Source organism: Guyanagaster necrorhizus, assembly GCF_019112545.1.
Source record: "Guyanagaster necrorhizus MCA 3950 unplaced genomic scaffold BT62scaffold_40, whole genome shotgun sequence".
NCBI lineage: Eukaryota > Fungi > Basidiomycota > Agaricomycetes > Agaricales > Physalacriaceae > Guyanagaster > Guyanagaster necrorhizus.
In genome coordinates, this window is record NW_025064919.1 from 2,387 (window position 1) to 26,206 (window position 23,820).

Here is a 23,820-nt window from a genome sequence, read left to right on the forward strand (position 1 = left end):
TCAGAATTGCTGATCATGTTTCGATCATATTCTTTTTATTTTTAGCATGTCCTCTCATGATAGTATTGGCACATTTAGGGCCAAGTGCTGAGACCTCACATGCAGCCTAACCCCTCTGGTATTAGTCTGTTACTAGGCCATGCACTCTGCTTATTGTTACTTCAGTTTAGCATTATGATAGCTAGGTTTCTGTGCGCTCTAGTCCTATTTTCTGTTACATGCTTACTGGACTGGAATGCAGTCCATGTATTTGCAATTTTCGCAATTTTACATGCCTGAACATGGAGAGGGCATGTCACCAGACTTTCCGAAAGTGATGGCTATGATGCCATCATCGTCATAGTCAATCGCTTCTCAAAAGCGATCATTCCAATCGCCTGTTCAACAGAATTGACATCTGAAGGATGGGCAAAAATACTATGAGATGAGGTCTATGCCAAGTATGGCATGCCTCAGGTAGTAATTTCAGACAGAGGACTGCAATTTGTCTTCAAATTCTTGGATGACTTATACCGACTCCTCAATATCAAAAGGAATGCTTCTACAGCATATCACCCGCAGATGGATGGCCAAACAGAATGGGCCAACCAAGAAATTGAAAAGTACCTACGACTTTTCATCAGTTTTAGACAAGACGATTGGACAGAATGGCTCACATTGACAGCATTTCAACACAACAACAGAATTCACTCAGCGACAGGCAAAACACCTTTCTTTGTGAATTATAGATGGAACCCACCAGTTGCGCAAACTGGACGAGTTCATACAAAAACGCCAGCCTCAACGGACTTTGCATCAACAATGGCAAAAATCCATGAGGAGACCAAGGCTGCACTCAACAAAGCTGCTTTAACAATGAAAAAGCAGTATGACAAACACAAACGAATAGCATATGAATATTCAACCAATGACAAAGTATGATTGGATACAACAAATCTGCATTTACTGAGACCAAAACAAAAACTGGCAGACAAATGGACAGGCCCCTTCAAAATAATCAAGAAGATCGGCAACTCTACATACAAGTTACAACTGCCAGCGACTTGGAAAATTCATGATGTTTTCAATGAAATATTGTTAAACCCATATATCGCACCAGCCTTTCCAAACCAAAAACAGCCACCTCCTCCACCAGCTGAACTCATCGATGACGAAGAACACTACGAAATTGACAAGATGCTAAATCACAAAACACGCTGAGTTAAAGCACATGGTGGAGGCATGAAAACAACCATTGACTACCTAGTCAGCTGGAAGGGTTACAGTCTGGAATCAAATCAATGGGTCAACAAAAAATACATAAACACGGAGGATGCCATCCAAGATTATGAACACAGGATCAACAAAGTCGATGCGAAGGGGGTCATATTCAATATTATATGTCCTGAACATATCACAGTGACGAAGGGAAGGACAATGATATCCAGTCAGATATACATCAACCAACCTTCCAACAGCAGAGGACATGTAATGGAGGACGATGAAGATGACTCTGTCCAATCCTTCAACCGACCTCGCGATACCCAGAATGGAAGACAGCAGGATGATGAAGATGGTGGTCAAAAACAACCATATCACACACCGTTGATGGGTCCAGCAGATCAGCCACCTCCTGCTGGCCCCAACAACTTACCCTAACTTAACCATTGGGACGATGGTCTTAAGGAGAGGGTAATGTTATGATTTTTCCTATTTTCTTCTTATTTTTCTTTCTTTTCCTTCAGAAATAACCTCTATCTTTGCTTAGTCAGGGCACTTAGGCCAGCGCTTATGACCATGGGAATGCTTAGCTCAGCAGCCCAGTCGGTCATTCTCCTATTGCACTGCTGTGTGCTGTGAAGAGAGAGACAATGCTCCTTTTGTCCCCAAATTGCAGTGCATGACCACAGCCCTGCAGCATGACAACAGCTTTTGTGGAGAGCCTGGCAATGGTAGGGGAAACAGCTCTACAGCAGACAATATCTTTTGTGAACAGTTATTTATAATGCGATAACAAAACAGTATTTAAGTAGTTTAGTTCTTGCTGTAACACCCCAGTCTCGAACTAAAGTTTTACTTCACCATCTCATCTCGAGCAAACTGCAAACACCTTGACAACACAACACTAGTCACACACAAGTGAACTCTGACAGTATAACCCAAAGTGCGAGGTTCTGTCAGTTTATCATGTGTCTCTAGTCACATGGAATTTGGGCTTAACATAATTCCACAGGCAAGATTATATCTCTATGATTATACATTGAAAATAGAATACCACAAATAGTATTAAATTGTAATGGTGAGACCTTGAACTACATTTACACCAGGTCCTCTGCCAAATCTTTCACATGTAACTATGACTGGTTTCCATTGAAGGGCCATGAATACCAAAGACCAAACTACTTATGTGTCAGCTTGTCAGCATTTATGTCATACTCTGCTTTCTGCAAAGCCAGCAGTGATACACTAGGCACACATTCAGCCCTATAATTTGTGAATTCTATATAACACACTAGAATATGCTAGCAACTGAGGACTCTCAGCCAGTTGAAGACTATGGCTAAGGCTCCAAACTGATAGTTATGCTAGTCATCAATAAGTCCAACAGTGACTTTGTGAAATGAAATGGCATAAGGATAAAAATCCTAAAGTCAAGTTTGAACTTAGAAAAGTTCTGCACCACACTTTGGAAAATACTAAGTCCAACTTGGACTTAGAAATGATACCTCAAATGAGGCCAATTCTATATGCCACTGAGACAGATATATTCTAAGGCAGCTAGAGGTTATAAACCCATGGCTAGTTGTGGAGTATTGAGTTAAGACAGTACCCATCCAGGAGCAGTAGGAAATAGAATCCAATGATCTATGGCTAGCACTCTAAGTTTTGGCTCAAAATGCCTAAGTCAGAATTCTTAGGCATCAGATGATCTAAGAGACTTAGAAATGAGAGGAATAGAGTGGATAGAGCCAGTTGGTTGAGTCTGATCAGGCCTGATTGATCAGCTATGAAGAATAGCCCAGAGAATTAATTAATATTCTAGGATAACAGAAAGGAGTTAGGTACCATCAGGCACTGTACACCTAAAATAAAGCTGTGCAGTGGCCAGGCAGGTCTGGGCAGTCCTAGGGGAATCCAGAAACACTGCCAAGCCACAATAATGGCCTGATTTTGGTCTAGACAGGAGAAATATTATTTTAGGCACTTTATTTATAGATTTTGTATCTGTTTTTGACATAAAAGTAGAGAAGGAGGGTAAATAGCAGCAAGCAACCCACAATCCACATTCAGACCTTCTAGCTCACTGTAGCTAGTCTCTGGGACAACAGTTTTGAGTTCTGCTTTGATTTAGTAACTTATTTAAGTTGTCTTGTCACTTAGAGAGGATAGGATTGGAATTGTAACAGTATTTTTGGCTTTCAGATTAATTTGGGTTCCAAAATATAAGGGTTTTGGCATCAGAATACAAGTTCTTCAGTTTTAAGGACCACAAGCCAGCCAAGAGTGCAGCTAGTCAAGCCTAAGTGCTTGATAGACTTAGTATTTGGGTTTTAGAATATTCCAAGTTAATTTGGAGTGCAATTGTGTGTCAATTCTAAGTCCTGATTGTACTTAACACCATAATAAACTATTCTCATGAGTATTGCATCTTAGAAGGGCAAGATAAGACTGAATAATCATCTTTATCAACTGTTTCTTTGATTTATTTAAGGCTGCAGAATGCTTCTATCATGCTTGAAACAACTGATCTCAATTGTGTTTGGTGATAGTGTATTGAGTGGTTAGGTATTAGTGTTTGAGAGTTCATTCCTCATTCACTTCTCTTAGTTGCTTAGCTATTACCAAACACATCACCAGATACATGAGAAATAGATCATCCAACATTCTCCAAATCCTCTCACTGCTCTAGCTAAACATACTCTTGACTACTTTTGGTCTGTGTCTTGGGCTCTATCTTGTGGAGATTAGTGTGTAATGGTGATCCTGTGTTAATAGCTGGAATTACAGCAGATGCCAAACACTTCAAATCTATAATCATCTTCATTCAAAAAATAAAGGGTTACACACCTGCAATTTTAGGAACTAACTGCAGTAGCATATTTGTCTACTAGCTGAGTTTGAACTCCCATGAAAACACCCTCCCCTCCACAACAAACCTTTTTCTCTTTCTCTACAACAAGTACTTATTCTCTGTTGAAAGAGAAACAACCAGTAACAAAAATACAAATACCCAGTCTTATGATATTCTGACAGAGGGTTGAACCCTCCTCACATCTGCCATATGCAACTAAGAATGTGTGGCTGCTTTCTTTCAGTATGGAAAAATAGCACCATCAAGCCTTCTGTTCCTCTGACTCAAGTTTCTTCATTCCATTCTGATATCTCAACCAACACTCCCCTGATGTGCATGAATGGCACTACTAGCATCACACAAGAACTCACCCATCTTGATATCAGGAAAGAATAAGTGCACTGAAAAGAGACAGAAGGGTAACTGACCTATGTTTTCCCTTCACAAGCTTAAGACCAGCACATGTGGCCAGCATAATAAAATTGTTTCCAGAGAACTATAAATCATCAGCTCAGATGGCATTGTCCTAGCCTGCTCTTCAATTATCAGTCAGCATTCATACTCCCTTTGTCAGCCTCAGGTTAGTTGCCACTCATTCTCTGAACCATTAAGTCAAAAGTAAATACCTTATAGCTGTCTGTCTAGATAAATGGGTATTTAAGCATGCACTCTCAGGATAAGGTTGTAGATTGATGCTTCTGCTCTAGATGGTACATGACTCCACCATTGGTGAGTGAGCAGTACAAAGACATAAGGACATTCCCAATGAAAACTGCATATGAACATCAAGAGCACAACCTCAATAAACCGAACTATCTTTCAAAATCTATTGATCAGTAGTCCAGGTTTCTTGGTATCAAAGGATTGCTGGTCCTAGCAGGTATGATCAGCTGAAATCATTATTTTGAATATCATATAAACACTTGCAGAATCATGAAAAGAGAGTGAGAACTTTTGATTTGAGAACTGAATACACAGTCATGTGCCTCCATAAACTTATTGTGTAATCTCTGATAGAGTATCAGTACAGATGAAAACCTGGATTTGACTCTCAGTCAGTGAGCTGCTGCTTCTACATTCTGTTTTTTCTCCCCATGCAAGAGACTATAAGCCAATTCAGACACAGAGTGTGATACCAAAGAAAAGAAAGGCAAATCTGACTTTCAGTGGTTGACTCTTCTTTCTCTTATTGGTGTGAAATAGAATTAGATATATTGCATCAATATTTGAGAAACCTCCAAAAATCTAAAGACTTCTATCATAGGGGGTACCAAACTAATTCAGCAGATATTAAACATGAAGTGCAGACCTTTCAATTCAAAGCACTTATATGTTCTGCAGCCAGTGGTCCAATGGAGAGGCATTAACTAGTGACTGGTGATAGTTCTACAACAACTGAGTGTGGATTGAGCTTCTCTCTCAGGAGAAATGCTAAAAACAGGCACACAAACCTTTTCTAAGTAAAGCAAGATGGTTTTCTGAGGGAAAGAATCAGTGATAGAGCACTAGTGTGCAAGACTATGCTAACCAAAAGAATTCATGCCTCCTGATTTTGATATCACTTGAGATATGGACTATCCAAACCCACTGACATAACAAGAGACATTCAAGAAGAGAACAGAAGGAGATACACCAATCTCAGTGTCTAGAACAGAAAGAAGCATCTGACCCATTTTCCATCCTCTCTTTTGACAAGCCAGTGTCCTGTCCTGCAGACTTGTGGCCCTCATATGTTGATGCTGAGTTCAGAAAGAGATATCATATACTTTCACTCTCATACAGTGCCAAGATGAATTGAGGAGCTGGATCAGAGCATAGAAAAATGAGGACAATGACATGAGTGTGAGTGTGGCAATTGACAATCAGAAGAGAATACAGCCTAATACCCAGAGAGGACAAAAAAGAGCACTGATTGGTCCTTTTCATGTGTTGAAACAGAGTAAACTATAGAATGCCATTGTGTCATCTCTGACAAGATATTGGTTAGTGCATCTGCATAGTGGGTTTGACTCTCAAGCAGAGAGTTAACAAAGATAGAGATATTCACTTTTTTTCTTTCTTTCTCTTTCAAGTGTAGTATAGCCTTGATCTGAGACTCAGACAATATGATACTTTTTCTGCTTCATGGCCTATTGATAGTGTATGCTACTCTTCCTATTCAGAAAACTAAACCAAAGTCTCCTTGTCAAGTTCTCTGGCTGTGAGGTGCATCACCATAGCTCAACAGACCTCTGCTTCAGCCCATTATAAGCCTGTCATCTTTCATTAACTGTGCCCTTAGGCTTCATTGGTTAATCAGTGTATGTTGTCTGAGGTCTGGAGAAGCATCTTCAATGTCTCTGTATCATAGCCATTCTATTTCAACTGGTATAAGCATTTGCTGTCTTGCACTCTCCTCTTCCTGGGGAGGAGGGATGGTCAGGACTGACATCAGATCTGAAATGATCAGTCTCAGATGCATGGATTTAGAGGGGATGATACTGTGATATGATAGCAATGAAGAGGGAGTTGGTTCAGAATGGCAGTGGACAATAAACAGATATGCACCATGGATTTACTCTGTTCAATGAAGAGAGTAAGGATAATGGTATGACTGCCAATAAGTTGGGAATTGACTTGGCTTGATGATGTGATGTACCTATGAGTGCATTCAACCTAGTGATATGATCATCTGGTATATTACAGAAGAGCATTGTGCATTGTTCACCTTGAAGAAACTTATGTAAAGCTCAAGTACTGGGCAATAATCTAAGAAGTCATCTAGTGCCAATCACTAAGACCTCACTTGGATGGGTTCAACTTCCAGTCAGAGTGTATGCAAGTCTGTAGGAATTTTTTTACTATGAGCTATCTGAGGAGTGTAAATAGCTACTAGTAGTAGACACACACTCATGTATACAGCTGCTATACTACAGTAGCAGTCATACAAACTGATAGCTATCTCATGAGAAAATACCTAGCACAATTCAGTCAATAAGGAGAGCCTAATATTGTTCTTGTGAAAAAGAAAGGGCCACAGCCAAACCTCTGTACTCTCTGATCAATTCAGACTGTTGATGATTTCATGAGTATCACCCTCAGTATATAAGGCTGATCACAGTTCTCTCTAAGCTTGTGTCATTGTGCCATATTCTCTGCAGCTTCTTCTCTTTGGATCACTCTTCAAAAGCCCAAAATATCCATGACAAACATGTTTGTATACTTCATTCAGCATGGATACTGATCCTGCACTTGTAATTCTTTATATGAGCAATAATGAATCCCTTCTCTTCACTCTGTTAAGGTCATTCAATCATCAGATTCAAGTGGACCACTCATGATAGTGCAGAGGGTGACTTTCATCAAAGTGGTTCTTCATAAAGTGTTTCATGAATTTACAGTTTCACATACTATATGGCCCCAACATGAATATCACCATCCAGCCATCATTCTGACCATCTTACATGCATACTCAGCATCATCTACCCACTTTGAATCTTTGTTGCATCTCTCCACTGTTACATCACTTGAATACACATCTGAAAATGCAGAGTTTCAACCCTGACCTGGATACAGTGTTTTAGGAATACTGTTTCACTTCAAAGAAAGAAAAAAAAAAAAGACTTGTTCATCATCACTTTGACATCATACAAAGAGATTCAAACTCAAATTATGTCTATATATACAGCTGGTATGCTTTAGTGGCTGTCAGCTACCTCTTGGCTAAAAACATATTAGTAGCACAATTCAATCAATAAGAGGAGCCTGATATTATTGTCTCTGTGAAAAACAAAGAATATGCTTGCCTAGCATATTTACACTTCTCAGATAGCTCCTACTAAAATGAAGGACTGTAGCCTCTTATACACTCTGACTGAGAGTCAGACCCAGTTAGAGTGAGGTTTTAATGATTGCTGACTTTGCTTATATTCAATTGCCTCCAGATTCAAGCTGGATTGTTGCCCAGTAGTCAAGCTTTACATAAACTCCTTTAATAAGTGCAATACTCTTCTGTAACATTCCAGATGATTATATCTCCAGGTTGACAATAAGAACAATGCAGCATTCAGGGGATGATGAGTCCAAGGGTGTAGATCATGAAAGATGATGGTGCTGGCTCAGTGGTATGGGGTTGGATATTTGAATAGGCAACCATGCATGCCTGTTTTGCATCATGTTTGATTATAATGTCAGTGGTGCCCATGACAACAAGCTGTCCACAGTATCATTTCCAGTGACTAGAATCTCTTCTCTGAGGCTGTAACTCCCTGCTCTATTTACTTTTTCTCATCTGAGTTTGTCACAAGGCCAGTGGAGAGCACAAGGAAATGGGAGGCTGGTTATGGTTGGGCCAATTTAGGGAGGAATTGTTGATAACCTTGATGTATATGATTGGTCTATCAACAGAGGTTTGTGCCATCTCACAGGTTTCATCCACCTTGATGCTAACTAAGTTTCAAGCCTTCCTCTTTGACATGGGCAGTGCTCATCATGCAGAATCTCTTTCTTGAAGTCAATACCCTTTGGTCTTTATTGTGTCTCTCTCCACAGTTATATTATATAGAGATCTAAAACTGTCTAGTGACAGTGCTATCCTTGACACCTTGATACTCCATGAACCCCATGTATAAGTAAAACCAACTTTATACTCCCAGAAACAAATACCACTTGTCAGAGCAAACATGACTCTGTGGCAGTCAAACCTGAATTATGTTGCACACACCACTGATATGCTACAAGAGCTTGGTAAAGGGCTATCTTTAGTTCAGGGGTAATACACACAAAGCTATTCAGCACTACTGGTATCTCAACAAGGTATGCAGAAATACAAACAGAATAAGCTACAACCTCAAGATGACTCTGCATAAAACCACAGAGCACATATATTCTCTGACCTGAGAGTTGAACCCAGATTCAAGTGTTCTAACTGATGTCCTATCAGAGATTAGCTGGCAGTTGCATCTCTGTTGCTCTCCTTCATCAAGCTCAGTTCCTGTTTGGTGCCTTTGTCAAGAGTGTTCCCATCACATCCATTGTATGGCTCTGTTTCACATCTGATGCATATCATGAATAAAGCCAATCAGAGCATATTCACTTTCCATCATCATGAAAACCACCATGCTCCTCTCACTTTTGAACACAGCCACCAGCAAGGCTAGGACAGCCCAACATGAAGGGAAGCCAATCAATGTAATTCAGGTTCAAATTCCTTCATATGAAATGACAAAGCCACCTGTTGTTTCTTTTTTTTGTTGAAGAGAGTAAGGGTTGAAGGTGTGACTGTCAAATTGGGGAATGAACTGACCTTGGTTTGATGATGCAACATACCCCTGAGCACTGCATTGTTCTCGTTAGTGGCCACCCAGAGATATAATCATCAGGTATGTTACAGAAGAGTGCTGCACTCGTTGAAGGAGTTAAAAGCTCAAATACTGGGTGACAATTCAAGAAGTCATCTGGTGCCAATTGTTAAGACCTCGCTCGGACGGGTTCGAGTCCCAGTCAGAGTGTATAAGAGTAGGGAAGCGTGTTTTTGTTTTATTAGGAGCCATATGGGGATTAAGTCATGCATATCCTTCATCTTCACAGAAGGGACAGTATCTACTGGCTTCTCCAATTGCATTGTTGGAGCTCATGCTTTTGTCTGAGAGAAAATAGTCTGACTGGCCATCAGTTTGTACGACTACGGTAGTGTATCAGCTGTAAGTTGTATGTGGACATAATTGGGGTTCGAATCCCTTTGTACGATGCCAAAACGATGATGAACAGGTCCTTTTTTTTTTTTTTTTGCAGTGCAACAGTATTCCTGAAACAGTGTATCAAGGCTAGGGTTGAAACTCTGCATTTTCCGATGTGTATTCAAGTGGTGTGATGGCGGGGAGATGCAACAAAGATGCAAAGCAGATAGATAACACCGATCATCATAATAGACTCACATTTCGCTCCCGTTTGGGGAGTATAGTATGCGAAACTGTAAAATCCATGAAACACTTTATGAATAACAGTCACTTTGATGAAAGTCACCCTCCACACTATCATGAGTGGTCCACTCGAATCTGATGATTGAATGACCTTAACAGGGTGAAGGGAAGGGATTCATCTTTGCTTGCATGGAGAATTGCAAGCGCAGGATCACTATCCACGCTGAATGAAGTACAAAAACGCGTTTGTTGTGACCATTTTGGGCATTTGGAGAGTGGTCCAAGGAGAAGGAGGTGCAGAGAATATGGCGCAATGACACGGACTTGGAGGGAACCGTGACCAGCCTTATATACCGAGGGCGATACTCGTGAAATCATCAACAGTCCGAATTGATCAGGGAGCGTGGGGTTTTGACTATACGATTGGCTTCCCTTCGCGTTGCTGGTGGCCATGTCCAAAAGTGGGAGGAGCATGGTGGTTTTCATGATGATGGAAAGTGAATATGCTCTGGTTGGCTTTATTCATGGTATGCATCAGATGTGGAACAGAGCTGTACAATGGATGTGATGGAGTGGGAACACCCTTGACAAAGGCGCCGAACCAGGACTGAGCTTGATGAAGGAGAGCGACAGAGATGCAACTGCTATCTAATCTCTGATAGGACATTGGTAAGTACACTTGAATCTGGGTTCGACTCCCGGGTCGGGGAATATATCTGCTCCGTGGTTTTATGCAGAGTCATCTTCAGGTTGTAGCTTATTCTGTTTGTATTTTTGCATATCTTGTCGAGATACTGGTAGTGCAGAATGGCTTTGTGTGTATTACTCCTGAACTGAAGATAGCCTTTTACCAAAACATGTATAAGAGCTCGTCGTCATGGGCACCACCAGCGTTGTAATGAACATAATGCAAAACGGGCATGCATGTGAGAGGTTGTATGCTGTCCCATAGCTCGACAGACCATTCAAATATCCAACCCCATATTGGGTGACAATCCAGTTTGAATCCGGAAGTAATTGGGTATAAGCAAACTCGGCAATCGTTAAGACCTCACTCTTAACTGGGTTCGATTCCCAGTCGGAGTGTATAAGAGGCTGTGGTCCTTCGTTTTAGTAGGAACTATCTAGGGACCGTAAATATGCTAGACACGCGTATTCTTTGTTTTTCACAGGGACAATAATATGAGGCTCCCCTTATTGATTGAATTGCGCTATTAGTATGTTTTTAGCCAAGAGGTAGCCGACAGCTACCGTAGCGTATCGGCTGTATACGTGGACGTAATTCGGGTTCGAATCCCTTCGCATGAAATGACAAAGCAATCTTGGTATCTGTTTTGTTGGAGGGAGTAAGGGTTGAAGGTGTGGCTGTTAAATTGGGGAATGAATCGACCTTGGCTTGATGCGCTGGGTTGGCCATCTGGAGATATAATCATCCGGAATGTTATCGAAGAGTGCTGCGCTCGTCGAAGGAGTTCAAAGCATGAATACTGGGCGGCAATCCAAGAAGTCATCTGGTGCCAATCGTGAAGACCTCGCTCGGACGGGTTCGAGTCCCTGTCAGAGTGTATACACAGGGTAAAGAGACGTTTTTTGTTTTATTAGGAGATATCTGGGAATTAAGTCATGCATTCCGTTATCTTCACGGGGAAGACAGTCTCTGCTTGCATCTGAAAAGAGATCATGTTTTTGTCCGAGAGAAAATAGTTTGACTGGCCATCAGTTTGTACGACTATGGTAGTGTATCAGCCATAAGTTGTATGTGGACGTAATTTGGGTTCGAATCCCGTTGTATGAATTCCACAACAATGATCGCCTGAATTGGCCCTTTTTTTGTAGTAAAAACAGTATCCCTGAAACAGGGCATCAAGTCTGGGTGCGTTTTCTAAGCGATGTACATGGAACAGCGGGGAGAGGCACAAGCATAAGTAGATCGAGGTAGACGACGCTGAGCACGCCAGATAGCTACTAGCGTTGACGGTGATGCTCACATTATGTGCGCGAAACTATGAAACGTTTTATGAAGAACAGCCGCTTTGGTGAGTCTTTCGTGGGTGGTCCACTCAACCTTTTAGTGATTCGACGGCACCATTCATGATTGAACGACTTTTTACAGGGCTGCAAAGGCGAAGGAAAGGGATTATCCTTGCTTCGCATGTTTGTAAACACGGGATCACTATGAAGCAGACGTGCTTGTCGTGACCATTTCACCTTTTGCCGGGCCCCTTGAAAGGAAAAAAAATCATGGACCCTAGGGAGAGATGAAGACGACAAGTTCATGAAAGGCTGTGGGCAACGGACTTTCGGCTTCGAGGCGGAATGGTCACGCCGCAAAGAACCTCACATATGAATTTCAGAAAACATTCATTCCAGCTGCTTCTTTCCCTGTACTATATACTCTGACAGTATACCGGCTTGGTACGAGCGCTTTCTGAACGTACCTAATAATATCTCCTACCATTTTGGACCACAAGACAAAATTGGAGACTCGGAGCGTGCGTGTGACCAGAAGGGAAGGAAGGCCCCCTACAATATACCAAATCCCTCCGCGCCTGTATCCTAGTCTGCCAAATTCACGGAGCGTAGAACAACACGCTCACATGGGGGGACACTGATTTTCCCTTCAACGTCGCGGAGAGAACACATGTGCTCTGATAGCACACCGGCCCTGTTCCCAGGTTCGAGCGGGTTCGAATCCCACTGAGAACGTAACGCAGGAATAGAGTTTTTGGCCACAACGTGAAGGAAAGACTGAAGGTGATGGCGTGGAGTATACAGGGTATCGTTTGTGCGTCGAGCCAAGAGTTCGATGGAAGGAGTACATGCTATGGACACCTCGGGTCGAGAACGTGGGTCACCGGTCACCAATTTTTCGTGAGGGTGAATGACGGTCATCACATCCGGGCCCAGGGATGGAGAATAGGCAGAGGAGAGTGGTGCAAAGGAAAACGTCTGACGTTATATCAGGTCTAACACGACATGGAAAGGGAGTCGCTGAAAATGCCAACAGTTTGTTACGACCATGGCGCAGATGACTCAGACGCGAGGAGGTCGCCATCATGCCGAGACGCTAGCATACACTGACTAGCTCGTGAAATCACCATGTCCGAATCGACGCGTCATCGTCGAGTCGACGGGGGTGTTGCTGGCATTTCCCTCTGAGCACTGGGCTGGGAAAGGCTCTCCTGCCCTAACATTGCTGGTGGCCGTGTCCAAAAGCATGGCGAGGCTGACGGAAAGTGAATAGAAGCATGTGACGGGAGAGTGAGGCCATTTTCCGTGAGGGTGATGGTTGGTCATCGGTAGGGTTAAGAAAAGGGAAAGGAGAACCGTGAGGCGTCGTCCAGACGTGAAAGTAGTAGTGCACCATGAGAAGGTCCAAACACGACGCGGAAAAGAATCGTTGTAGACACCGTGGTGCGGACGATAGGGGATCGCTCTTTCATATCGGTTGTAACCCTCCTACCCACACATCAGCATACACCGTCTTTCGTGAAATCATCAACAATCTGAATCGACGCCCAGGAATCGTCGAGTCGACGGGGTGTTGGTTTGCCTTGACTGTGCGACTGGCTTGTCCTTATGCGAAAAGGTCCTACATCTCGTCTCCTACCGCCGGTGGCCGTGTGCAAAAGCGGGAGGACCACAGTGATTTTCACGACGGCAAGTGAAGAGAAATGGTGTACGCTGTGTGCATGTTACGGTCAGCCTTATGGTAAGCGTCAGACGTGGAACAGAGCCCTACAATGGATGTGACGGGGGAAAGGCGCCGAACCGGGACTGAGCTTGATGAAGGAGAGCGACAAAGATGCGATTGCCATCAATAATACCATTCTAATCTCTGATAAGACATCGGTTAGTAGACTTGAATCCGGGTTCGACTCCCAGTCGGGGAATATGAATAAACCGTGTCATTTTATGCAGAGTCGTCTTGGGGCTGTAGCTTATCCTGTTTGTATTTTTGCATACCTTTATCGAGGAATGGCATCACACCTCGAGTGAAGGTAGCCCTTTACCAAAAGATGCAGTACGAGCTCTTGTAGCGTACCGGCTGTATCCAGGGACGTAGTGCTTCGGGTTCAACTCCCATAGAATCACTCATCATATAGCTCTAGGTTGGTCACTGTTTTTTTCTGGGGTTGTATTGGTTTTGGGGTTCGGAGAGTATCAAGGCGCCCATAGTAGTACTGTCATTGCAGTTTCAAATGTTTATATGATGTAACTGAGGAGAGAGATACAACAAGGATTGTGCTCGGATAGATGACACTAGGTAGGCATCCGCTTTAGTACCTCCACTCGTGCGAAGACGTGTAAGCGCAGGATCACTATGCGAGCTGACCGGTAGCAAAGTACGCAAAGACGTTTGTTGCGACCCTTTTCGCCTTTCGCACCATGGGTCCTGGAGAGAGATGAATACAAGTCCACGAAAAGTCTGCAGGCGACGTACTGTCAGCTGTCCAGTCGCATTTCACAATGAGCGAGCATGCACCCGTTCCGGCTGCTTCACTCCCGGCTCTGGTAGCACACCGGATACAGGTCCGAGCGAGTTCGACTCCCACTAGGGCATAAGCAAAAAGTCTGCATAGCACCGCACCGTTTTGGACCACAACACGAAGGAGGACTGAAGAGCGTGTATTTGGCCAGTGAGGGACGGAAAGTGATAGTAGAGTGCACAGCGTTATTGACACTCGGTCCCTACACTGGTCCACAGTAATAATGCGAGTTTCTGACAGTATCCCAGTCAGTCGAATCCACCAAGCGGAAGATGGTACACTCACATGGGGGTACCCATGTCCCTTCCCTTGCTTCCCATCGATAGCTCGCTACACCCAAAGAGCGAGTTCAAAAGGAGAATACGGCAGATCACAAGAGGAGAGATAAAGACACGAAGGATTACGGCAGCTGTCGGTTTCGAGGAAGAGATTCTGCATGGTGAGCTCCGCCGATGTCAACGAGGAAGACTTGAAACGCAGTTAGCACAAAGGCGAATAAAACCTGGGGGACACCGCGAACCTCTGCTGATAGACCATCCTCCTTCTGCGCCCAACCCAGCATACATCGACAATTCCTCCTCGAATCGGGCGTTGCCATCTCAACTGCGACCGGCCTCCCTTCCCCTACTGGTCTCGCGCCCCTCTTCTTGCTCATATCGCAGCCCCGTCACGGATGCCAAAATCGTAGGCGCCTTGATTTTGGTCGACCACGCAGCGAACGCGGATGGATCAGAACAATTAGTAGAGGTCTGGTGAGCTGGCATGGTGGTCGAATATTGAGCAGAGCTATACGACGCGTTGTGGGTGAGAGCAAGTTTCCAAAATGGTTTCCTTCACCCGCCAGATATAGAATTCGTAATCAACATAAAAACATCTGAGATGGTGTATCGCTTAGTAGACGCACGTAATTCGTGCGAAATCTGGGTTCGACTCCCAGTCAGAGAGTTCTGTCCTCCATTCATTTTGGAAATTTTAGTACCACTGCTTTCTTGAAGTTCATTATTTAGACTTTCATGCTACTAACCAGTATTAAGTCATTCTACTAGGGCGGGCGGTCTATGTGCTCTAATAGCACATAAGGTACCAGACCTGGGTTCGATTCCCCCCAGAAACATCGTTGTCAGTTTGAATTGGAGAGACTTTTTAGAACCACAGTTCAAGAACCTGCTTGGCTCGAGAGGGAAAGTCGAAGGTCACGCAGGAGTCGTCCGAGCCGGAATGGCGTACGGTAAACTAAAAAGAGCGAAAAAGTTTCACGCACGTGCTGGGTACCAGGGCCTGGTTTTACGTGTCTTTCCTAGACTGGGCTGTCAATGTTCAACGATCAATCCTGTAACTTTGAAGGTATTTTTGACGTCTACCCAGCTGTATCTGGCGCACCTGAGCTCTCGAATATATTAGATGCCTTTGTTATGCGGCGATTATGCTCCGTCGATTCGCCATTAGCCTCAGGGAAAGCCCGAGTACTGTTTGACTTGGAAGTCTCAGAAATCCTCCGTGACATTGTAATGCTTTCTTCCGACTCTCGGATTAATGTCCCCTTGGTATTCGGCCTCTTTACTGCCATCATTGTTGGTTGAGCTAACTCTAGGAACGCATCTAGCCACTTTTCAGAGACGCGGGAAATCCATGGATTGAAGAGGCACTAAGTATAAGGAGAACTTCGATCCCTTTTGGAATTCAATTCAGCGCCTGGATTTAAAAATTGGTCCTGACATCACCTTGTCGATCGCGTCACGCGTTTGAAGGCGGATTCGTGGTATAAACAATAGGTTTTTATTGAAGGTCGCTCTGTTGTTCATTCTACGAACACTCGCTTACTTCTTTCAGATGGACATCAATTTTTCGAGCTTCGTGACAAGTAAACCTACCGCACCATCTATACACTCGGCAGCAGCACGGATCATTTGCGGTCGGGAGCATCTCGGCAATCTGAAGCAGTTTATGTCCCTGTGAACTCGATGACGAAACCTAATATCTGCCAGGCCGACGAGTCTCCGGAACGTCAGTGAACGATGTTGATCAGTTACTCTGATGTCTTGCTTTGCGCACCTTGTAATGACTCTTCAGCCTCGTCATTCATCCCCAGACTTTCTCCGAGGACTATTGTATATAAACGACACCGTTCGTGTCGGAAATTTCGCTAGTCCTCTCGACACCTCAAAACAGCATGTACAGCGCGGCAGCTATCTTCGCTTTCGCCCTCCTTCGATCCGTCCGTGGTCAGCAGATCGGCACCTACACGGCCGAAGACCATCCCGTACTGACCGTCCAGCAATGCTCTGCTGGCGGCAGCTGCACCACGCAGTCCAAGTCAGTCGTCCTCGACTCCAACTGGCGTTGGCTCCACAGCACCACCGGCTACACAAACTGCTACACCGGCAACCAGTGGGATGCCACCCTCTGTCCCGACGTCGATACCTGCACTGCCAACTGCGCTTTGGACGGCGCAGACTACTCCGGCACTTATGGTATCTCGACCAGCGGTAACGCCCTCACTTTGAACTTCGTCACCCACGGAGCCAACACCAACGTCGGGAGCCGTGTCTACTTGCTCGACGACGAGAACACGTACCACCTGTTCAACATGAAGAACCAGGAGTTCACCTTTGACGTCGACGTGTCCAACTTGCCTTGCGGGTTGAACGGAGCTTTGTATTTCGTGCAGATGGATGGTGACGGTGGTAAGGCGAGGTTCCCCACCAACGCCGCTGGCGCCGCATACGGTACAGGCTACTGTGACACTCAGTGTCCCCAAGACCTCAAGTTCATTGATGGACAGGTACGTCTCTTATTTTTCACTTTTTAAAGCGACCTAAATATTCTGACAGGCGAACATGCTTAACTGGACTGGTACATCCGCCAACTCCGGTACAGGCTTTTATGGCACGTGCTGCAACGAGATGGACGTCTGGGAAGCCAACTCGCTGTCCGCGGCTTTCACGCCGCACGTCTGCTCTGGCATCACCGGTCAGACTAGGTGCTCCGGCACAGCCTGCGGTGAAGGCGACGAGAGGTACGACGGAGTCTGCGACAAGGACGGCTGCGACTTCAACTCGTGGCGTATGGGCGACGAGACCTTCTACGGCCCCAGTATGACCGTCGACACCACCTCCAAGTTCAGCGTCGTCACCCAGTTCCTCACATCCGACAACACCACCACCGGCGACCTCGTCGAGATCCGCAGGATCTACGTCCAGAACGGCCAGGTCATCCAGAACTCGGCAACGGACTTCCCCGGCATCGCCGCGTACAACTCCATCACTGACGATTTCTGTAACGCCCAGAAGACGCTCTTTGGTGACACGAACTCTTTCGAGACCAGGGGTGGACTCGCAGAGATGGGTGATGCTTTCGAGGCTGGGATGGTGTTGGTCATGAGTATCTGGGATGACTACGCTGTCAACATGTTGTGGCTCGACAGCGACTACCCCACCGACGGCGATCCATGCCAACCCGGTATCTCTCGTGGACCCTGCGCTACGACCTCCGGCGTCCCCGCTACGGTCGAGGCCGAGTCCGGCATATCCGTCGTTTACTCCAACATCAAGTTCGGACCCATCGGTTCAACATTCGCGTAAATTCGTACGCGTTCTTCTTTTTACCTCAACCTCTGCCTTTTCTTAGTTACCCCTCGACTTCGCAGATTATATCCATTGCAAACGGTGCATGTCGTCTTTCTTTCGAAAAGTTAGTGTATGATATCTCTACGCTTTCTCATTGGTTCTGATGGTTGCCGTAGAGTCTCAGTTGTTTAATACGTTTTCAACCTCTTTTTCCACACGCTCTTTGGCTGCCTCCTTTATATCATAACGACGTAACGCAGTGCAGTGCTCCTCTCATTTCTTCTACTAATACAAACCTCGCAGACGTGGCCGTGGCATTCTCTTGGTACCCATGGTTGGTAAAAGTCACATGCTGTAAGCAGTCCTACTTGGATGCGGATCTTGTACGAGCGATATCTTAGGTCTCTGTACATACTTTTCTCTAGCATGTAACAGGTGTTCATTCATATGTTGATATTTCTTCAAGTTGTATATACACATGAATACTTGTCCGATCTACTCGTCACTTGGCTTTGCGTCTCGTTTGTACATCGTTTGATGGAAGACCAGTGTCAGAAGATCTCTACCTAGATGCAGGAAAGTTGCTTCTCTCCCTTCTCAAGTATGCCTGCAGACGGATCTCTCCTGCGACAGTGAATGTTTATAAGGAAAGTGGATGTATTATATATATAATATTATATGTAGAAGAATGAAGGTCAATCAATGGCCGATAAATATTAAAATAGGAGAATGGAATGTGGTCTATTACTCGAAGCAGGTAATTGATGATGTTTGCTGACCATCTAGGACTTGGGGATGGCACTTGTGATACCAATATCTTCCCTGGAGCCATTCAACATACAATGGCCATACTCTTCATCTCTCTCTCTCCTGCTCTAACTCAGGACCATGCTCTTGGGTGACATCTTCTGAGTTGATGCCAACATCTGTCTGAGATTCTGCCAGAGTGCGATAGGAGTATGTGATCTCTCCCTCCTGTTGGGCCACCTCCAAGTCATCCTCTTGAATGCCACTGTCATAGACTCTATCTTCTCCAGAAGATGCTGGATTCTGATGGCCATACTCATGACCTATCTCCTGCTGGGATTCAAGATCAATGCTGATCATGGAATCTTGCTGAGAGCTTTGGCCTCCAGAATGTGTCCCAAATTGAAGTGAGCCTGAAATCACACTTCCCTGCCAAGAGTCATCTGGGCAAGTATGACCTGCTGCAACACGCCCAACAAGGAGTGTTGGAGCAATTCCCTATATGATGTTTGTCAGACATGAAGACTAGAAAAGATTATGAGCATACTCTTGCAACTGCTGCTAGATAGTCAAAGTATTCCTCTTTAACAGAATTATAAGAGAAAAAAGCTATGTATAGAATCAAGCATATGGAATATAGAGCTGATGATTCCACAAAGACTTCAATGATGTGATGGTAAGCTCTGATTCCACCTGCTTGACTTCCTGCTTGTACAACAGTGATGATACGATAGATGATGAGCACTGTGCACCACAAGGTTGTTGCAAGGATAAAGGATGAATAAAGTACATCACTAATGATGTATTCCTCATAGTTGGTCAGTATATCACCTTGATAGAGAAAAATAATTCTGAATGCTGTGCAAATTGTTGCATAAATTGGCCAATTCTAAGATATCTGAGAGATCTCACCAATTGCAGAAAGAAGAAAAAGTACAGAAGGCAGAATGCTCAGCCAGTGCTGACCCCAGACTATCCAACAGCGCCAAATCTATATTGGAATAATGGTAAGCTGCATTACACTCTATTATTATCACACACACCATAGTGGAATCTGCTAGAATAGTACAGATAATAGATGTTATGCCTGGAACAATGACTGTTATTGCTGTAGGACTCTGGGAGAACATATATGCTGTCAAAAAGCTTTGTCCATTGTCTATAAAGATAGAATGGATGATTGACCAATTGAAGGCAAAGATGATGATGGTGACAATGTAGAGGAGAGTTATAACAACAGTGATGCCAATTTGTCTGATGTGCTGGGACTTGTTTATAACTGTGCCATTCACTTCAGCTTGTGAAGTATAGTAGACTTGGATACATTCTTCTTACAGATATTCCACAGTGTGAAAGCAATGGTTCCAGTATATAAGCCTGTGTAAAGCTCTGATTAAATGCATGTATCTGAACAAATAAATATACATACCATTCAGTAGAGAGAGGAGTATCATTGAATTCAGTTCAGCATCAAGATATTGGTATATAAAATCTCTATCAGTGTCAGTCTGATTGAACATCAAGAAATTCTGGGTGAAATGTGAAAGATAAGTGAGGGAGTAATCTGTGGATGAAACACAATTCATATCTCTCAATTATATAGCATGCAGTAGCACAGCAAAAATCTGTTGCATTGCAACAATGATTATCATATTATGATCATCTTAAATACTATAGTGAATAGTGAGATGGATTTTATTTCTGATATCAAGTAGCATTTAGCAATCTAATCATAAGATAGTAGTGAATGTCCTAGACTGGCATTGACATATTCATGACTCTCAGTTAGAGGCACTGTATTTGTGATAAGGAACTGAGTCCAGCTAGCAGCAAGGGTGCACTTTCATGTGAAATACTAAAGATGACTTATAACAAATGATCTGTAAAAGCAGCAATATGATTGACCCAATTCTCTAAGGGAGATCTTATTGCAACTTCCAGAACTCTCAGTTGTAATCCTATAGATCATCTCAAAGAGTTTTGAAACCAACAGATGGTAGGAGCATGTAATTGCTGTAATAGGATGTTTAGTCTATTCATAGATACAATTACATAGACTATTGCACTGCCTGATAAACTCAATAAAGATGTAGTCATGGCAGTTCAAAAACAACAAGATCTCAACTCCTGGTATCTTTCTCAGGTTCATCTTTCTATTTTCTCCATCCAGCATATACAGCTTGTACATCAAAGTTGAGGATGCTGGTTGTTGCTATCAAACCAAAGACCACTAGCTTGTGATAAAAATTTGAAATGAGACATATAGAGGATAACAAACTGAGTTTAATTTCTATACTCACCTTTACACCTGCTTTGATATTAGTCTATGCACCAGCTATGATGATATAAAAAGGCTTACATATAGATATTTGTCTCAGCAGAATCATAAGCACTGACCTGCCACATGATGTACCTATAGCAGCCCCAAATACATCTGCATCAACTGTACACAGCATGTAACCATTGATATCCACTCTGTTGACCATGGATTGTTCAGCTTCTGCAATAGTCCTGGCTTCAATTAATGGCAAAAATAGAAAGCTGCTCCAAATTGTGCTGTTCATTATTGAAGCAGTTGCCAAAGACTGGCTGGCCAGAATAAGACAATACACTATAAAGGAGAGGGAATCACTGAGGAGGTAACATCCTTGATTCTGCTTGTTACAGATATGAGTTTCCACTCAGAACATGATGGATTTGTTGTGTGCATCATATTGTACTCTAACACAAGAGAAGACTGGAGAGCATGGATTTGGCTAGCTAGAGAGAACATGACAACTCAGAATGTATAATCTACAGCACTATCAATTTATAAGTCCCTGTAATGACAAACGCTGAGGAGCATGTCTAATGATACTCTTGTCAGTCAAACCTACTAAATAGAGAACAGCAGTATCATAGGAACATTATTTTTCTTGCCTATGTTTCCTTCACATCAATATTTTACCATCCAGAGAGTGGGTTTTAGAACCAAAAGGGCAACTCCAGAGAGGAGGAGTAAAGACATGAAAAACCAGAGGGTGTTGGCTTTATTCCATGCTGCCAATGTCAACAAGATGGAAATGTAGTTATGACTATGGTGATGTGAATAGAACTTGTGAGATAGCATAAACCTCCACTGCTAGATAATAGACTATCCTCCTTCTATAATCAAATGTGTATCAATCTATATCAGAGACTTTTGGGTTGATCTCTCTTTGAATCAGAACATCCTTTGGTCCCTGAGAATGTCTGGCACTGAGTCTGGCATCTCTGGCTGCTATCTTGACCATATAGAAGGTCTCCTTTTCCATGGTTGCAAGTATAGTCTCTCTCTTAAAAGCATAGAGTCTTTCTATATCTTATCTATCACAGCACTGATGCTGAAATTTGTACTGTAGCATTGGTCACTGGTGAAATCAGAGTCTCCAGGCATGCAGATAGCTTATATTGAACTATGCTGTTGATGGAACAGAGTGTAAACATGCAGAACATGCTGGAATATGACACAGTCAGTGAATGTTTACTTTTTCTGGTGAGCCAGCATGGCATCAAATATTGAACAGAGTCCATACTATGATTTATACTCTAATCAATGCTCTGTTTTATGATCCAGAGCTGTATGAAAGATGCTTAGTGAAGGAGACAGTAAAATCTGCAAATGCTGCACATATCTGATAGAATGGCTTGCTGAATGAGTTGCCAGAAGTGTCATATATTGTAAAGAAGACAGGCAGAGATGAGCCTTAGTGTGAAATCTGGTGCCAAAAAACACTAACAGAGATACATATTTCTGGTTGATAGCAGCTAGTAATTTATTTTTTGCTCTGTCCTGGTCAGCAAGAATCAGCATCTTGCAAGTGTCTTGATAAGAGACTGTCCTTTGAGTTCAATCTCCTATGCTCAGATCTATGATGCAAGTATCATTCATATGAGTATGCATACAGAACAGAAAAGACTGTCTCTGTTTGATACAGAGTACATGCCACAGACATGGTTGTCAGTAGCAGTATCAGAGTATTGAGGGTCTTTATGAGGGCAAGCAGTGGCTATCAACATTCAGATGCAGAGATAGTAGAGTCAGGAGAAGGCAAATGATAGTAGTGTGAAGGAGAAGTGAAATGTTAGTATGGGCATCACTGGAACCACCATATTGTGGTATGGGTCAAGCAATGTTGTAGAACTATAGTGCCACTGTCAGTGTGAGAAAACAATAGTGTGAATGACTTAGCAAAAACAGAGATAACCAGCTTTGGGGAGGGAGGTTCTATGATGACAATATCTGTCATGATTTTCACACTTTACCTCTAAAATCATGACCTGCTGATACTTAGTAAGCTGATGCTTACCTAAGCCTGACCATGGGGAAACCACAGATGACAGCACCATGATGATACAACAAGCTGTGTCTTACTCAGCACCACACAATAAATGATTAGCAATGGCATAATAGCAGGCATTACTCTATGCCCTTTTCATAGCAACCACTGTAGCATACAATACCCTCACTGTAGCAATGACAATGATGCCCAACCAGATAGACACAGTTATTGTCATTAAAACAATGAGATAGGACCATGGAGATGAGATAATAGTTGCCTGTAGGGTGAAGGGTTTTCAGACAAGTATTTAAGGACAGTATCTTACAGTGATGTACCCCAGTCTTGAGCTAAGGTTCAATATACAGTTGACTATCTCACAATGCATGATGTCAAAATGCATAATTCTGACAATGCATATGGATTGGGCTGGAACGCAGTTGGGGAGCAGGGAAATGGGCTAGAAATGCATATCGCATAATGCATATGGTTCTAGTTAGGAATATGCATTGTCAGATCGAAAATTATAGTAAGCTGATATGATATTATGCATATATTAGAACAATAAAGAATATAATTTGTTTGTATGGACTATGACAAACACAAAAAAAATTATTATAAAGCGACACAGCCTATATCTCTATAAACATGCCTCCTGAACCAACATGAAAACCACATGCTAAACCTGGAAATCCATATGAGCATACAAAACAGAAGGAGAAAGTCCCAATGTACACATCATCAGCTCAGCCTCCAAAGCAGATCTCC

General features: G+C 43.3%; 3 protein-coding genes across 3 annotated transcripts; 1 reads left to right on the forward strand and 2 right to left on the reverse strand.

The window, feature by feature from the left end:
* Nucleotides 1-14,273: 14,273 nt before the first annotated feature.
* On the reverse strand, nt 14,274-16,011 carry BT62DRAFT_923436 (uncharacterized protein; the record flags this gene model as incomplete). Its single annotated transcript, XM_043184510.1, has 7 exons — nt 14,274-14,347; nt 14,396-14,506; nt 14,727-14,771; nt 15,070-15,198; nt 15,346-15,429; nt 15,703-15,738; nt 15,822-16,011. The coding sequence occupies 7 exons, from the start codon at nt 16,009-16,011 to the stop codon at nt 14,274-14,276; spliced, it is 669 nt and encodes a 222-aa protein (XP_043034708.1).
* Nucleotides 16,012-16,400: 389 nt separating this feature from the next.
* BT62DRAFT_545173 (cellobiohydrolaseI) lies at nt 16,401-18,133 on the forward strand. Its single transcript, XM_043181333.1, has 2 exons — nt 16,401-17,223; nt 17,273-18,133. Exons 1-2 carry the CDS (start codon nt 16,612-16,614, stop codon nt 18,020-18,022), a joined length of 1,362 nt encoding a protein of 453 aa, XP_043034709.1. The 5' UTR covers nt 16,401-16,611; the 3' UTR covers nt 18,023-18,133.
* Nucleotides 18,134-18,862: 729 nt separating this feature from the next.
* On the reverse strand, nt 18,863-20,208 carry BT62DRAFT_923438 (uncharacterized protein; the record flags this gene model as incomplete). The annotated part of the gene is made up of 6 exons (XM_043184511.1): nt 18,863-19,252; nt 19,302-19,363; nt 19,448-19,585; nt 19,667-19,745; nt 19,798-19,913; nt 20,184-20,208. 6 exons carry the CDS (start codon nt 20,206-20,208, stop codon nt 18,863-18,865), a joined length of 810 nt encoding a protein of 269 aa, XP_043034710.1.
* Nucleotides 20,209-23,820: the final 3,612 nt, after the last annotated feature.